The 17,036-nt window shown below is 42.2% G+C and overlaps 1 protein-coding gene across 3 annotated transcripts in view; it reads right to left on the reverse strand.

Moving 5' to 3' along the window:
• Nucleotides 1–17,036, reverse strand: part of LOC115168938 (multiple epidermal growth factor-like domains protein 6) — a 198,501-nt gene that overhangs the window by 68,090 nt on the left and 113,375 nt on the right. For 2 of the 3 annotated variants that reach the window (XM_029724469.1, XM_029724468.1), the window contains 3 exons: nucleotides 10,216–10,341; nucleotides 7,171–7,302; nucleotides 3,028–3,156 (listed from right to left, as the gene is read on the reverse strand). In XM_029724469.1, coding sequence (XP_029580329.1) covers nucleotides 3,028–3,156; nucleotides 7,171–7,302; nucleotides 10,216–10,341 — 387 coding nt within the window. The remainder of the gene's footprint in view (nucleotides 1–3,027; nucleotides 3,157–7,170; nucleotides 7,303–10,215; nucleotides 10,342–17,036) is intronic. The other variant, XM_029724470.1, reaches the window with a different exon arrangement.

A 17,036-nucleotide genomic window follows, 5' to 3' on the forward strand; every position in this document is an offset into this window, starting at 1 on the left:
GGACTTTCACGCACATTATGGTGTTCTCCGTTTTGTGTCTCGTCGTGGAAAGGTGAGATTCTCACGAACACGTACAGTACATGACGGTTGGTTGGCTCTTAGACGCCCACAGGCCTCAAAAGACTCGTCTGAAGGTCCCCCGGGACTAGTTCATTTTTTAAAATGGAATTACAGTGTACAGTTTATATAAGGAAATCGGTCAATTGAAATTAATTCATTAGGTCCTAATCGATGGATTTCACATGACTATGGTAGGTCCACCCACTTGGCAGTCAGGCCCACCCACTGGGTAACCAGGCCCAGCCAAATTAGTATTTCTCCACAAAAGGGCTTTATTCCAGACAGAGATAGTCATCAGCAACACTCCACTCCCACTCAGACGATCCCCCAGGTGAAGAAGCCGGATGTGGAGGTCCTCGGCTGGCGTGATTACACGTGGTCTGTGGTTGTGAGGCCGGTTGGACGTACTGCCAAATTCTCTAAAACAACGTTAGAGGCAGCTTATGGAAGATAAATGAACATTCAATTATCTGGCAACAGCTCTGGTGGACATTCCTGCAGTCAGCTTACCAATTGCACGCTCCCTCAAAACTTGAGACATCTGTGGCATAGTGTTGTGTGACTAAACTGCACATTTTAAAGTGGCCTTATATTGTCCCCAACACAAGGTGCACCTGTGTAATGATCATGCTGTTTAATCAACTTCTTGATATGCCACACCTGTCAGGTGGATGGATTATCTTGGCAAAGGAGAAATGCTCACTGACAGGCATGTAAACACACAAACATTTGAGAGAAATAAGCTTTTTGTGCATGAACATTTCTAGGATTTTTTATTTCAGCTAATGTAACATGGGACCAACACTTTACATGTTGCATTTATATTTATGTTCAGTCTATATATGGACACTTGTTAGTGCCAAAAATAAGGGGTTAAATACATGTGAAAAAAATAACTGCTGTTTCCTGATCTTTCTTATATCTCTCATGTATAGGACAGACACTTCAGAACAAACTTCCTTTAGATTTTTTGGGGGGACTATCTGTTGCTCAATGTAGTGAATCTGTTATTCAATGTGTTTGTATTGGCTAATAGCACTAAGCCCAAATAAAATGTTTCATAAAAAAATTATAATAAAATAAATTATACTTCAAGGTGTCTTAAAATTCAAAATCAAATAGCTAAATGATCCTTGGTATGACTTTCTTAAAACAATTCCATATAAAGTGCCTTCAGAAAGTATTCACACCCCTTGACATTTTCCACATTTTATTACGTTACAGCCTTATTCTAAAATGTATTCAATTATTTTTTCCCTCATCAATCTACACACAATATCCCATATTGACAAAACAAAAAAAAAGTTATTCAGACCCTTTACTCTTTATTGTTGTTGAAGCACCTTTGGCAGTGATTACAGCATCCAATCTTTTTGGGTATGACGCTACAAGCTTGGCACACCTGTATTTGGGGAGTTTCTCCCATTCTTCTCTGCAGATCCTCTCAAGCTCTGTCAGGTTGGATTTGGAGCGTCGCAGCACAGCAATTTTCAGGTCTCTCCAGAGATGTTCAATCGGGTTCAAGTCCGGACTCTGGCTGGGCAACTCAGGGAAATTCAGAGACTTGTCCCGAAGCCACTGCTGTGGTGTCTTGGCTGTGTGCTTAGGGTCGTTGTCCTGTTGGAAGGTGAACCTTCACCCCAGTCCTGAGCGCTCTGGAACAGGTTTTCATCAAGGATCTCTCTGTACTTTGCTCCATTCGTCTTTGCCTCGATGCTGACTAGTTTTCCAGTCCCTGCTGCTGTAAAACTTCCCCAAAGCATGATGCTCCCACCACCATGCTTCCGGCAAAAGAGTTCAATCTTGGTTTCATCAGACAAGAGAATCTTGTTTCTCATGGTCTTAGAGTCTTTAGGTGCCTTTTGGCAAAGTCAAAGAGGGCTGCCATGTGCCTTTTACTGAGGAGTGGCTTCCGTCTGGCCACTCTACCATAAATATCTGATTGTTGGAGTGCTGCAGTGATGGTTGTCCTTCTGGAAAGTTCTCCCATCTCCACAGAGGAACTCTAGCTCTGTCCGAGTGACCATCAGGTTCTTTGTCACCTCCCTGACCAAGGCCCGTCTCTCCCGATTGCTCAGTTTGGCTAGGTGGCTAGCTCTAGGAAGAGTCTTGGTGGTTCCAAACTTCTTCCATTTAAGAATGTGAGAGGGCACTGTGTTCTTGGGGACCTTAAATGCTGCAGACATTTTTTGGTACCCTTCCCCAGATCTGTGCCTCAACACAATCTTGTCTCGGCGCTCTACGGACAATTCCTTCGACCTCATGGCTTGGTTTTTCCTCTGACATGTACTGTCAACTGTGGGACCTTATATAGACATGTGTGTGCCTTTCCAAATCATGTCCAATCAATTGCATTTACCACAGATGGACTCCAAGTTGTTGAAAAATCTCAAAGATGATCAATGGAAACAGGATGCACCTGAGCTAAATTTTGAGTCTAATAGAAAAGGGTATGAATACTGATGTAAATAAGGTATTTCTGTTTTTTCTTTTATATAAATTTGTAAACATTTCTAAAACTGTTTTCACTTCATTATGGGGTATTGTGTGTAGATTGCTGAGTTTTTTTTCTTCATTTCATCCATTTTAGAATAAGGCTGAAACGTAACAAAATGTGGAAAAAGTCAAGGGACCTATATACTTTCCGAAGGCACTGTAGCTTAGTAGAACCCCCTCCCCCGGATTAGACAGGGTTTAGACTCTTCTGGGTTATTATCACTATTATTGTAAGCCGTAGTGGTAGCAGACCTGGCTTCAACTACTATATGAAGTCTTTCAAATACGTTTCCTTTAGCCAGATGTGCAGGGTTTACAATTTTTCGACTCTTCTATTGGTTCCCTTGTGCCAGGGAAATTCAATTAAATCAATCAGATTGAAACAATATTTGATTTGAACCAAGGTCTGAGTGGTAGGGGGATCATAAAGTACTACAGTATTGATTGTGGCTCACACACTGTCAGCCTTACCTCTACTGCAGCTGGGTCCAGTCCATCCTTCAGGACAGGCACAGCGGCCCGTCAATGGGTGGCAGCGCCCCCCGTTATCGCACCGACAGCGTAGCTGGCAACCCAGGCCAAATCTACCCAACGGGCAGGCTAAGAGACAGAGATAGTATGGTAAAATATATAGGCTGGGAATTACCAGGGACCTCACGATACGATATTATCACATTACTTAGGTGCCGATAAGATATATATTGCGATTCTATACGTATCACGTATTGAAATTCGATACTGCAATTTTATTGTGATTCGATGTTCCAAACATATTGTTCACTACTGTATATGTCTGCTGCAGAGGAACAAGAGGAAGAGACATGAGGAAACGAGTTTAGGAGATACAGTGCCTTCGGAAAGAATTCAGACACCTTGACTTTCGACACATTTTGTTAAGTTACAGCCTTATTATTTTTCCTCATCAATCTACGCACAGTACCCCATAATGACAAAGCAAAAACAGTTTTCAAATTTTTGTTGTGCTAATTTATAAAAAAAAAAAAAAACTGAAATATCACAATTACATACATTTGAAATCGTAAGTTTACATACACCTTCGCCAAATACATTAAAACTCAGTTTTTTACAATTCCTGACATTTAATCCTAGTAAAAAATCCCTGTCTTAGGTCAGTTAGGATCTCACCACTTTATTTTAAGAATGTGAAATATCAGAATAATTGCAGAGAGAATTATTTATTTCAGCTTCTATTTCTTTCATCACATTCCCAGTGGGTCAGAAGTTTACATACACTCAATTAGTATTTGGTAGCATTGCCTTTAAATTGTTTAACTTGGGTCAAACGTTTCAGGTAGCCTTCCACAAGCTTCCCACAATGAGTTGGGTGAATTTTGGTCCATTCCTCCTGACAGAGCTGGTGTAACTGAGTCAGGTTTGTAGGCCTTGCTCGCACACACTTTTCCAGGTCTGCCCACAAATTTTCTATAGGATGGAGGTCAAGGCTTTGTGATGGCCACTCCAATACCTTGACTTTGTTGTCCTTAAGCCATTTTGCCACAACTTTGGAAGTATGCTTGGGGTCATTGTCCATTTGGAAGACCCATTTGCGACCAAGCTTTAACTTCCTGACTGATGTCTTGAGATATTGCTTCAATATATCCACATTATTTTCTTTCCTCATGTTGTCATCTATTTTGTGAAGTGCACCAGTCCCTCCTGCAGCAAAGCACCCCCACAACATGATGCTGCCACCCCCGTGCTTCACAGTTGGGGTGGTGTTCTTCGGCTTTCAAGCCTCCCCTTATTCCTCCAAACGTAACGATGGTCATTATGGCCAAACAGTTCTATTTGTGTTTCATCAGACCAGAGGAAATTTCTCCAAAAACGACAATCTTTGTCACCATGTGCAGTAGCAAAACGTAGTCTGGCTTTCTTTTATGGCGGTTTTGAAGCAGTGGCTTCTTCCTTGCTGAGCGGCCTTTCAGGTTATGTCGATATAGGACTAGTTTTACTGTAGATATAGATACTTTTGTACCCGTTCCCTCCAGCATCTTCACAAGGTCCTTTGCTGTTGTTCTGGGATTGATTTGCTCTTTTCGCACACAAAGTATGTTCATCCTCTAGGAGTCACAAGGCACCTCCATCCTGAGCGGTATGACGGCTGCATGGTCCCATGGTGTTTAAACTTGCGTACTATGGTTTGTATAGATGAACGTGGTACCTTCAGGCATTTGTAAATTGCTCCCAAGGATGAACCAGACTTGTGGAGGTCTACAATTCTTTTTCTGAGGTCTTGGCTGATTTCTTTTGATTTTCCCATGATGTCAAGCAAAGAGGCACTGAGTTTGAAGGTAGGCCTTGAAATACATTCACAGGTACACCTCCAATTGACTCAAATGATGTCAATTAGCCTACCAGAAGCTTCTAAAGCCATGACATAATTTTCTGGAATTTTCCAAGCTGTTTAAAGGCACAGTCAACTTAGTGTATGTAAACTTCTGACTCACTGGAATTGTGATACAGTGAATGATAAGTGAAATAATCTGTCTGTAAACAATTGTTGGAAAAATTACTTGTGTCATGCACAAAGTAGATGTCCTAACCGACTTGCCAAAACTATAGTTTGTTAACAAGAAACGTGTGTAGTGGTTGAAAAACGAGTTTTAAGGAAACCCAACCTAAGTGTCTGTAAACTTCCGACTTCAACTCTAAGTATTCAGACCTCTTACTCTGTACTTTGTTGAAGCACCATTGGCAGCGATTACAGCCTCAAGTCTTCTTGATTATGACACTACAAATTGGACACACCTGCATTTGGGGAGTTTCTCCAATTCTTCCCTGCAGATCCTCTCGAGCTCTGTCAGATTGGATGGGGAGCGTTGCTGCACAGCTATTTTCAGGTCTCTCCAGAGATGTTTGATCGGGTTCATGTCCGGGCTCTGGCAGTGCCACTCAAGGACATTCAGAAACTTGTCCCGAAGCTACTCCTGCGTTGTCTTAGCTGTGTGCTTAGGGTCGTTTTCCTGTTAGAAGGTGAACATTTTCCCGAGTCTGAGGTCCTGAGTGCTCTGTAGCAGGTTTTCATTAAGGATCTCTCTGTACTTTGCTCCGTTCATCTTTGCCTCGATCTTGACTAGCCTCCCAGTCAATGGCGCTGAAAAACATCCTCACAGCATGATACTGCCACCACCAGGCTTCACCATAGGGATGGTCCCAGGTTTCCTCCAGACGTGACTCTTGGCATTCAGGCCAAAGAGTTCAGTCTTGGTTTCATCATACCAGAGATTATGTGCCTTTACTGAGGAGTGGCTTCCGTCTGGCCACTCTACCATAAAGGCCTGATTTGGGGAGTGCTGCAGAGATGGTTGTGTGTTACTGACTTGTTGCACCCTCGACAACTACTATGATTATTATTATTTGACAATGCTGGTCACTTATGAACATTTGAACATCTAGGCCATGTGCTGTTATAATCTCCACCCGGCACAGCCAGAAGAGGACTGGCCACCCCTCATAGCCTGGTTCCTCTCTAGGTTTCTTCCTAGGTTTTGGCCTTTGTAGGGAGTTTTTCCTAGCCACCGTGCTTCTACACCTGCATTGCTTGCTGTTTGTGGTTTTAGGCTGGGTTTCTGTACAGCACTTTGAGATATCAGCTGATGTAAGAAGGGCTATATAAATAAATTTGATTTGATTTTGATTTTGTCCTTCTGGAAGGTTCTCCCATCTCCACAGAGGAACTCTAGAGCTCTGTCAGAGTGACCATCGGGTTATTTGTCACCTCCCTGACCAAGGCCCCCCCATTGCTCAGTTTGGGCGGGCGGGCGGCCAGCTCTAGGAAGAGTCTTGGTGGTTCCAAACTTCTTCCATTTAAGAATGATGGAGGCTACTGTGTTCTTGGGGACCTTCAATGCTGCAGACATTTTTTGGTACCCTTCCCCAGATCTGTGCCTCAACACAATCTTGTCTCGGCGCTCTACGGACAATTCCTTCGACCTCATGGCTTGCTCTGACATGCATTGTCAACTGTGTGACCTTATATAGACAGGTGTGTGGCATTAGAAATAATCTCCAATCAATTGAATTTACCACAGGTGGACTCCAAATCAAGTTGCAGAAACATCTTAAGAATGATCAATGGAAACAGGATGCTCAATTTCGAGTCTCATTGCAAAGGGTCTGAATACTTATATAAATAAGGTATTTCTGATTTATTTCTAAAAACCTGTTTTCACTTTGTCATTATGGGGTATTGTGTGTAGATTGCTGAGGATTTTTATTTATTTCATCCATTTTAGAACAAGGCTGAAACGTAACAAAACGGGGGAAAATTCAAGGGATCAGAATACTTTCCGAAGGCACTGTAAGTTCTCAAAACATGTTGGCTCACCATTTAGAACATTGAAAACAAGCTATAGGCTGAGAAATACCTTGAGCACAGATACAGCTGACTAACTTAACTACTTAGCAAAAAATATTTATATTTTTGTTGTATTATTTATTTATTTTTACTAATTGATACTTGGTCACAGTGTCAATATTAAATTATCAAAAATTCTATTGCGATACTCCACTGTATACACTTTTTCCCCCACCCCTACAATTATACTAAGTCTGAGGAGTGGTAACTAGTGTGTGTGTGCACGTGTCTCTCACCACTCTGACAAAGGGTGCCCATGTATCCAGGTTGGCAGCGGCACGTTCCATTGTGTTTGTCACACATTCCCCCGTTCTGACAGTGAGGACAGGAGCCTGAGCAGCCCGCACCCCATCGACCCTCCTCACACTCTAACAAACAAACAGACAGAGAGAGAGAGCGAGAGAGAAAAAGTGTGAGAGAGAGAAAGACTCCAAAGACTACATGGTGTATTAATTGTTCTATTCTCCATCTCCTTAATACTATTAAGCAATATTATTCTGACCAGAGTTCCATGGTGAAAGAATGAACAGAGTAGTGTTTCTCATGTCTTCTATGAAAATCAAATTTGATAAAGTGCTGTTTTAAAATATGTATAACTCGCAGTGGCGATTCTAGCATCTAAATGTTGCTGGGGCAAAACAAATGTTTTTGTGGGGAATGCATGCCAGCAAAGCCATTACACTACACTACACAACACTAAACAATACATTAATTGCACTATAATGGTGACAAACGGTGGCCACAAACTGTTAGGGCCGACATAAAGCTGTCCCAACAGCCGAGTCCCAACAGCAGTCCCAACACCTTACCACTGCTACACCTGGCTATCAGCGGAGCCTTGTCTGGCAGCGAAACAGTTCTTTCAGCCTCATTTACTGCCTTTAAAAAAACATAGCTGATATGGCTGACTTGCTTAAACAAATGTGGTTTCTTCTGACAATTGAGATGTACAAAATATGGCATAAGGGGCGACAAGCGGACAAGAGTCAATGCGTAATTTTGTTTAAGACATTAATGAGCGAGCTAGGACGGACGTACTGTAGTCAATGTAACTATTTGTTCAGCACTTTTGAAATGTACAGTGACAGAATTCAGAACATGGGCCGTTCATACAGTGTTCTCCCTGTAAACCAAGTCAGAATTGTAGGATAAATAAAGGGGCATACAAGCAGACAATGAAAGCGCTTACAATATTTTATGATTATATTTCTCTAAAACAGGTTATAGGCTACATGTGCACCACCAAGTCAGAACAGTAGGCGAAATTAAGAGGGGAAAATATACCAAATTATTAGGGTGAGGAACATGGGCTCCTAACAGCATACTATACAGCATATACTTAGTATTACTTTCTTAGCTACAGTATATATATATCTCCCTGGCATATTACATAATTTATGCAGCAGCATACAATACATTTTTGGATTCACCTTGTTGTGCTGTGCTCACTTGAACAGGAAGGTGGCACGACGGTCCTTCGTGGGCAAATTTTGTCATCAAACTTTGTCATCAATCTGGCATTCGCTGGATTTATGGTGCTTTCAAGACAACTGGAAACTCAGAAAAAAAAAAAAATCATGATGACGTCAGTGATCTTCAGGTTGCAGCTCTAGAAAGAGGCCCGAGTTCCCGACTTACAATTCCGAGTTGGATGACCGTTCAAAACGTATTTTCCCAGTCGGAGCTTGTTTTTTTCCCCTGAGTTCCCAGTTGTCTTGAACTCACTGAAGTCAGATTTCCCAGTTCCGAGTTAAGTGGCTTTGAGCTGGGCAGAAATTATGCTGGATTGGCAATGTTAAATGTTTAGCATTTTAAGCTTGGAAAAGCGACTCTTAAACCCAGACTTGGGACCACATAGCCAATCCACTGAATAGCAGGCTAGTGATTGCTTTGCAATGCTTGCAGTTAGCCACTAATTCCTTCCAAATGACTCATTGCTGAATTTGCGATTTCCAACTTGTGTAATGTTTTGTCCAATGGCCGATGAGCACTAATACGTTTTATCTATAATTTCTCTTCATTATTTCTCTTCATATGACAAGGATTGAAAAGCATTTGCCAGTAGATTGTCAACTTGATGATGATGACTGCTAGCTTGCTAGCTAAGAGTTTGAAAGTATGATGTTGACATGATCAGTCCAATCAAAGCTACTGTAGATATAACACGATTTGACGTCATTTTATCTGTGGCCAATGACTTCTAATGTAACTCTATGGCAGCACCCAAGGGGGCTTGAATTTTGGTGGGTTGCCGCTGATAACTCTCTACAGAGGGTTTTTCTGACAACAAATACTCTTGATCTGTCTCTCTCTCTCTTTCTCTCTCCCTCACTCTCCATCTCTCACATGTGTACTGTAATGGGTGCACAAGCCTTTTTTTGTTAACATTGTTTTTATGGGTCCATATTGTGACACAACTCTTCCTGCGAAACAGTGAATGAAGGGATGCTCCAATGCTTTAGCTGCCCCATCATTTTCCGTGCCGTTTTGGTTCAAGTTGACCTCAGCCAGAGGTGAAAAAGGTTGAGTAAAGACACTAGGTGCATCCCAAATGGCAGAGCCCTGGTACAAAGTAGTGCACTAAGTAGGGAATAGGGTACAATTTGGGAGACAGAAAGTGTGGTGTGGAACTTATAGCCCTCACTTCTCTCTAAAACCGGCGGACTCAGTTCCATCTCCTCCTCCAAGGAGCTCGTACTCACAACAATGTCCAAGAGAAGCTCAAACGGACCCGAATGAAAGACATCAGAGATGGAATCACAACATGTTTTTTTGGATTGTTTTACTATGGTTAGCTGTTGGAGAGAGATGTGCGGTGGACATTGTTGAATGTAACACACATACTGCTGCATCTCTGGCCAGCCCATCCCAATTTTGATTTGAAGAGGGCTTTTAAAGAGGGCCGACCATGGCCGATATTGTTGCACAGGGATATTTCCATGCCGGTATGCCAGGATATTACTATTGGATTTGTCATTATGCCTGGGCCAGCCAGATGAGGATGGGCTCCGGTTCTAGGAGTACTGGTTCTTCTATCTAGTTTCCCTTTTTTTTCAAACACCTTGGAGGTTGAGGTTTTCTGTGACAGCTCTATGTTGTGCACTGTTGATACTCTATATTCCTAGTGCCTGACAAATGTCATTGGATGTTTGCGTAGTACACATAAGAGAAAAGGCAGCAATATAACAAATATTTTGGGTTCAGTGATTGGAAACCACTCCACCAACCATCCCTGTTACTCTTCCCCACTGCCCTATTAGCATGTTGCCCCCTGTCCTTACCAGTCTCACAGTGCTGTCCAGTCACACCGTCAAGACAGTGGCACTGTCCTGTCACCTTGTCACATGGCGCGCCAGAGCAGTGGCACAATTGGTTACATCCAGCCCCGTAGCGCCCCTTCAGGCAGTCTGTAAGAGAGGACACACACAGACATTCATGATTCATTGACAGATAGTATGATGATATACAGATGAAAAATACACTAAAGTATTTAGGCTTACATAACTGTTTGGCTACCCTCAATTGAACTAATTTGGATGAATATGTTTCGATTGGATTGACATGTAGGAAATATGTGTGGAAGTGTGTTGGACACCATCTGCTTATCCTGCATCAGTTTGTCTTGAAAGGTGGATCTATCTAGCACAGCATGTCCAGAAACTCCCCATTTGCTACAGGTGTAGGATCTTAATTTGACCCGTTTCTCACAGCAGGAAATAATCCTGCCACAACAGGAAATGTGAATTATTTTGTGGATTATAATTATGGAGCAGCTGCTGTACCCAATTTTATGGAAACCCGATTTGCCGTGGTTAAAGATACTGAGATTTCTGCACATGTGCAGAATTTTATTTTACATAGCTGCTGCCCACTCCACTGCCTTCGTAGCTGCTGCTCAGTGCTCTGCTGCCGCATTCCCCTCCTTGATCGGAAATGAATGCCTTTGTCTGGTGTAGCCTATAAACTCCATGTTGTACACAAAGGACATGGTTGACATGTTCAAACTACCGTAAATTCCGGACTACAAGCCGCAACTTTTTTCAAAGGCTTTGAACCTCGCGGCTAATATATGGATTTTTCCTGCTTTCAAATTTTTTTTCACCAAAAAAACATTCTGTGACGTGCTCAGTTTTTTGCCAGCATGAACCTTTCATTAGACCAATGAAATTGCCGAACGGGTTACGGTCAAACAACTTTTTTGTTTACTGTTTAGATTAAATCGAGCGCTCTCAAACTTCCCATCATTCTGATCACGGTAGTCATTTTGTCACCCTCATCATGGCAAAGACACGGAGAAATGCATGTGATGCAGCTTTCAAGTTGAAGGCGATTGATCTGGCTGTTGGAAAAGGAAATAGAGCTGCTGCACGGGAGCTTGGTCTTATTGAGTCGATGATAAGACGTTGGAAACAGCAGCGTTAGGAATTGACTCAGTGCAAAAAGACAACTAAAGCTTTAGAAACCCTTTTAAACCTCAAAAACAATTTAAGATCCTATATATGTAATGTTGATGTACATGGGAAACCAGCAATGTGCACTCTCTAGTAAAATTAATTGATGAGAGAGAGAGAGAGAGAGAGAGAGAGAGACAATGTGCGCTCACCACCCAACAATCACCCCAGAGCATCTGCACGACCACTCCCACCAGAGGAATCAGACAGTAGGGATGTTTGCCAAGTCTCTAAAGGACGTGGCACTTGGTAGACAAACACCCCATGCCGCACTGGCCAGAGGACCACCCAGAGACCCCTACCAGACCACTGCACCACCAAGGAGCCCCAGGCCCCTTCAATGCCCCACCAGACCCAGTGCACCCCACAGGCCCCACCCACCACCAGAGCATCACCACTTCCATCGGCTTAGCCAGACTGGACCGGGCCCAGCCTACTACACCACACCAGACCACCACCTCTACCAGACCAGAGAGGAAGCCCCACAGCCCAGACCTGGCCCCCCTCCACTCCACAGGCCCCAACAGCAGGACCAGCGCAGCTACGCGGAGGTCGTCAGAGGACAAGAGAACCCTGTAGGATTGAGTGAGATTAAACAGCTTCTCCAATACATCTGCACTACACACACACACACACACACACACACACACACACACACACACACACACACACACAATCTAATTGATCCCCTCAAAATGGGTAAATATCACATTTGGTTAAAACTGAAAAAGAACTTGTACTGACAGAAAAATATGTGTTCCTTTGCGCAATATATATTCCCCCCTCAGAATCCCCATATTACTCAGAGGAGATCTTCCCCACCCTTGAGGAAAAGATGTGCCATTTCCAGGCCCAGGGAAATGTGCTCATCTGTGGGGACACAAATGCTCGCACAGGAACACTACCTGATCTAACGACCACACGAGGGGCCAGCTTTATTACAGGCCATACTGTTTCTAACTGCCTTAATCTCCCCCATAGAAACAACAGTGACAGCACCATCAACAAAAACAGAAGGGATCTGTTGCAGCTTTGTAGAAGCCTGGGTCTGTACTTTGTCAATGGTAGTTTACGGGGGGACTCTTTGGGGAGATTCACCTATTGCTCACCTCTTGGCCACAGCACAGTAGACTATATGATTACAGACATTTACCCTTTCTCTCTCAGCTCATTCACTGTCATGCCACTAACACCTCTGTCTGATCACAGCCAAATGACGTTGCTCCTCAAAAGAACAGACATGGAAACAACCACACATTCACAGCCCAGTAAGCTATACAACATCAGAAATTCATACAGATGGGCCCAAAACAGCACAGAAGAATACCAAAAAGCAACTTGTAACCAAAATATCCAAACACTCTTAGACAACTTTCTGGATACCACATTCACTCATAGTAAAGAAGGCATCAATCTAGCACTAAAAAACATCAGGCAAACGGCAAAAGAACCACAACTGAAATTGATTAAACATTTTTTTTTAAAGACCACAAAGACCACTGGTTTGATGCAGATTGTAAAATTATAAGGAAAAAACTTAGAACACTATCCAACCAAAAGCACAGAAACCCAAATAATGGTGAATTACGCCTTCATTACGGTGAGACTTTAAAACTCTATAAACGTACACTCAGAACCAAAAAAGCACAGTACAACAGCAAGCAGCTGACACTAATTGAGGAGTCCATAAACACAAACAACTTCTGGCAAAATTGGAAAAAACAAAAAAAATCTAAATGAGGAATTAGCGATTCAAAATGGTGACATATGAACAACCAATTTTAAAACACTCTACAACACCGTTCAAATTGACACAAACACAGAACAATTCCAAATTCATGAGAAGTTGAATGGATTATAAAAAGCTATAAAGGACAATCAAAATCCATTGGACTCCCCAATTACAGACCAGGAGCTCTATAAGAAACTTCAGGCCCTCAAATTTAAAAAAGCATATGGACCTGATGGCATCCTAAATGAGATGCTCAAACTCACTAGTGCAAAATTTCAATTGGCTATACTAAAACTGTTTAATTTGATCCTGAGTGTAGGTTATTTCCCTGACATCTTGAATCAACGACAATCTTTAAGAATGGAGACAAATTTGACCCTAACAATTACAGAGGCATTTGTGTGAACAGTAACCTGGGGAAGGTTTTCTGTAGTATTATAAATGGAAGAGTTCTAAACTTCCTTAATAAGCACAATGTCTTGAGTAAAAGCCAAATTGGATTTATACCAACACATCACACGACTGATCATATTTACACCCTACACACCCTGATAGATAAACATGTCCACCAAAATAATACCAAAATATACACTTGCTTTATCGACTTCCACAAAGCATTTGATTCTATTTGGCAAACAGGACTGTTCTACAACGTTGTTGAAAGTGGTGTAGGGGCTAAAACATATGACATAATTAAATCAAATGTATACTGACAATACATGCAGCATTAAAATTGGCAAGAAAATAACATAATTCTTTAACCAAGGGCAGGGCATTCGCCAGGGTTGCAATCTGAGCCCTGCACTCTTCAATATTTACATCAACGAATTGTCCACTATTTTAGAAAAATCCTCAGCCCCTGGTGTTAGTCTCCACAATTCAGAGGTTAAATGCCTACTCTTCGCAGATGACCTATACCTGCTGTCACCCACAGCACATGGCCTACAGCAGAGCCTGGACCTGCTAGAGCAGTACTGCCAGACCTGGGCCCCGGCAGTAAACCCCAAAAATACTAAAATAAGATTTTCCAGAGAAGTTCCAGATCTCAGGGAATTAGACCAAAGTCCTCAATTGCTACAAAATATATAGAGTACTGCACACACTACAATTACTTAGGTTTAAAAATAAGCTCAACTGGACACCTTAATGAGGCAGTGAATGAACTGAGACAGAAAGCACGCAGGGCATTCTACGCCATTAAAAAACAATTTCAAATTGAAATACATATTCAAATTTGGCTAAAACGAATTGAATGTGTCATTGAACCAATTGCACTTTATGGCAGCGAGGTGTGGGGTCCACTGGCAAAATAATATTTCACCAAATGGGACAAACACCCTATTGAAACCCTGCATGTAGAGTTCTGTAAGATTCTCCTACATGTCCAGATGAAAACTACAAACAATGCATGCAGGGCAGAATTAGGCCAATATCCACTAATAATAAAAACTAAAAAAAGAGCAATTAAGTTTTGGAAACATGTAAAATACAGTGACCCCCTCTCATATCATTACCAAGCCCTGCAATGCCAAGAGCTGAGCAAAGAAAAGAGTCCCCTCATCCAGCTGGTCCTGGGGCTGAGTTCACAAACCTGTTCTATTAACACACTGAAGCCTCAGGACCAGAGCATCCAATCAATCAGAATAAAACAAATTACAACACAATCAAAACAAAACTGCATTGCTTATTGGAAAACACAAGCGCAAGCAAAATGCAGTGCCATCTGGCCCTAAATCGACAGTACACCATGGCAAACTATTTGACCATGGTTAATGATCAAAACCTTAGAAAAACCTTGACAAAGTACAGGCTCAGTGAGCACAGCCTTGCCATTGGGAAGGGTAGACAGGAAAACATGGCTCCCTGTAGAGGAAAGGCTGTGCAACCACTGCACAACAGCAGAACCTGAGACAGAGCTGCATTTCCTGACAAAATGTCAAAAATATAAAACCATTAGAGAGTGTAATTTCCCCCAATTTGAAACCCTTATTCAAGGTTTCAAATACCTCTTTGATGAGAGTAGGCTACCCGTCCTGTTGGGGGAGGATGCAGAGAGCTGTGGGTTGGCAGCGCACTACATTGCTGCATGCCATAAGATGAGGGACAGTTTCTGACAGACCAATCAACCTGCACATGTCCTCTACTGTATGCTTATTGTTATTGTTCCAATGTATGGTTATTTTGACCCTTGGTTATTGTTGTTACTGTTGTCCCATTGACAATTTTGATTCTTGTGATTTTCATATTGTAAATATCCAAAGTAAGCTTTGGCAATATGTACATTGTTACGTCATGCCAATAAAGCGAATTGAATTGGGGAGGGAGAGAGGGAGGGAGAGAAAAAATAAAAAAATCCCGGCACGATTCCCCAATGTTCCTAATTGAATGCAGATGCAAAGCTCTCGTCGCTTCATGGCTTCCAGATGACAAGCAACTCAACGCCAACTTTGTGTTTCAGTGAAACTATTCTGGTTATTTACGTCTTATGGACACACACACACATCCACACACTTGCATAGCTATATACACAAGCAGACACGAACAGTAATATAGTTACTTAGGCAGTAAGTTCAACTCTCCACACACACACACACTCTCATGGACGCAAGCATGCATGTATGGAAATGCACAAACACTTCTATCTCCCACAGAGTTTGAGTATATCCATCACACAATGACCATCCTGCTACGTCCAAAGCCAGACACAAAAGATAGAGGGAGGGATGGATGGAGGAAGTAGACCCAAAGGATGGCTCCGTTTCCTAGAACATCACCCTCTGAGGTCAAGAAGCCTCCCTCCCACACATTCACACAGCTGCCTGTCAGTGAGGCCAAAATACTGCAGTATAACACACACACACAAATGTTTTACATTTCAGTCTTTTGTTTTTTTAAGATTATATTTGATAAACAATACAGAACAAACACATACAAACAACAACATAATACAAACATCACACCTGCCCAGACCCACTAGCACACACCTTCATCTCCAGCATCCCCTTCCTCCACATGGTCTCTCTCTCTCTCTTGCACGCACGCACACGGGTTCCAGATACACCAAAGCCATTGTAAGCGAATGATCAGATTTTTACAATGTCTGGAGAAGTGTTTTAACGTGTTGGTATTATAGAATGATGCAGTAGGGGAGACCAGGCTGAGAATCACATGGTTGGCTCATAGCTAGGGTGCTGTCTGTTGATGCAGGGGTTGCAGTGAGCTCTCCTTTTTTCCATTATCAAAATGTCACCCTTTAATGAACACTTCTGTTCTTACCTAATGGCTCCAATACAGTGGTCTCTAGCTCTTGTCCTGGGGGACTACAGGGTGTACAGGCTTTTGTTCCACTGCAGCACTTACACACCTGTTTCAAATAATCAAGGTCCTGATGTGCAGATAATACCCTCCCAACCTCCTGTGTAACTGCCCAGCACAAACAGCAAGAGAGAGGGAAACAGAAGACCAGTGTTGAGTAACTCGTCTAAAATAAGAATATGAACTCATAAAGAGCTGGAACTACCGTGTGCGTAGAAGACTGTGTGGGTCCATGAGAAACACCATGAGAAGATGGATGACCAAACTGTGCATGTGCGTGTTGTGCAAGGTTGGGGTCCCTTGGAATTTAAGTCACTAAATTCAGGAAGTGATTAGCTTCTAATTTTCAGTTTATTGAGAAATCATTTAAAATGGATGCAATTTTTTCAATTATTGAATTAGAATTGCAGTTTATTTCTTAAATTGAATGACTTAAATTCGAATTGACCCAATTACAAAGATTGTTTGCACAGTTCATATAAGGAAATCAGTCAATTTAAATAAATTCATTAGGCGCTAACCTATGGATTTCACATGACTGGGAATAAGGACATGGATCTGTTGGTTACAGATACCTTTTTTAAAAAAAGGTAGATGCGTGGAT

This window comes from Salmo trutta, chromosome 30 (assembly GCF_901001165.1).
Source record: "Salmo trutta chromosome 30, fSalTru1.1, whole genome shotgun sequence".
Classification (NCBI taxonomy): domain Eukaryota; kingdom Metazoa; phylum Chordata; class Actinopteri; order Salmoniformes; family Salmonidae; genus Salmo; species Salmo trutta.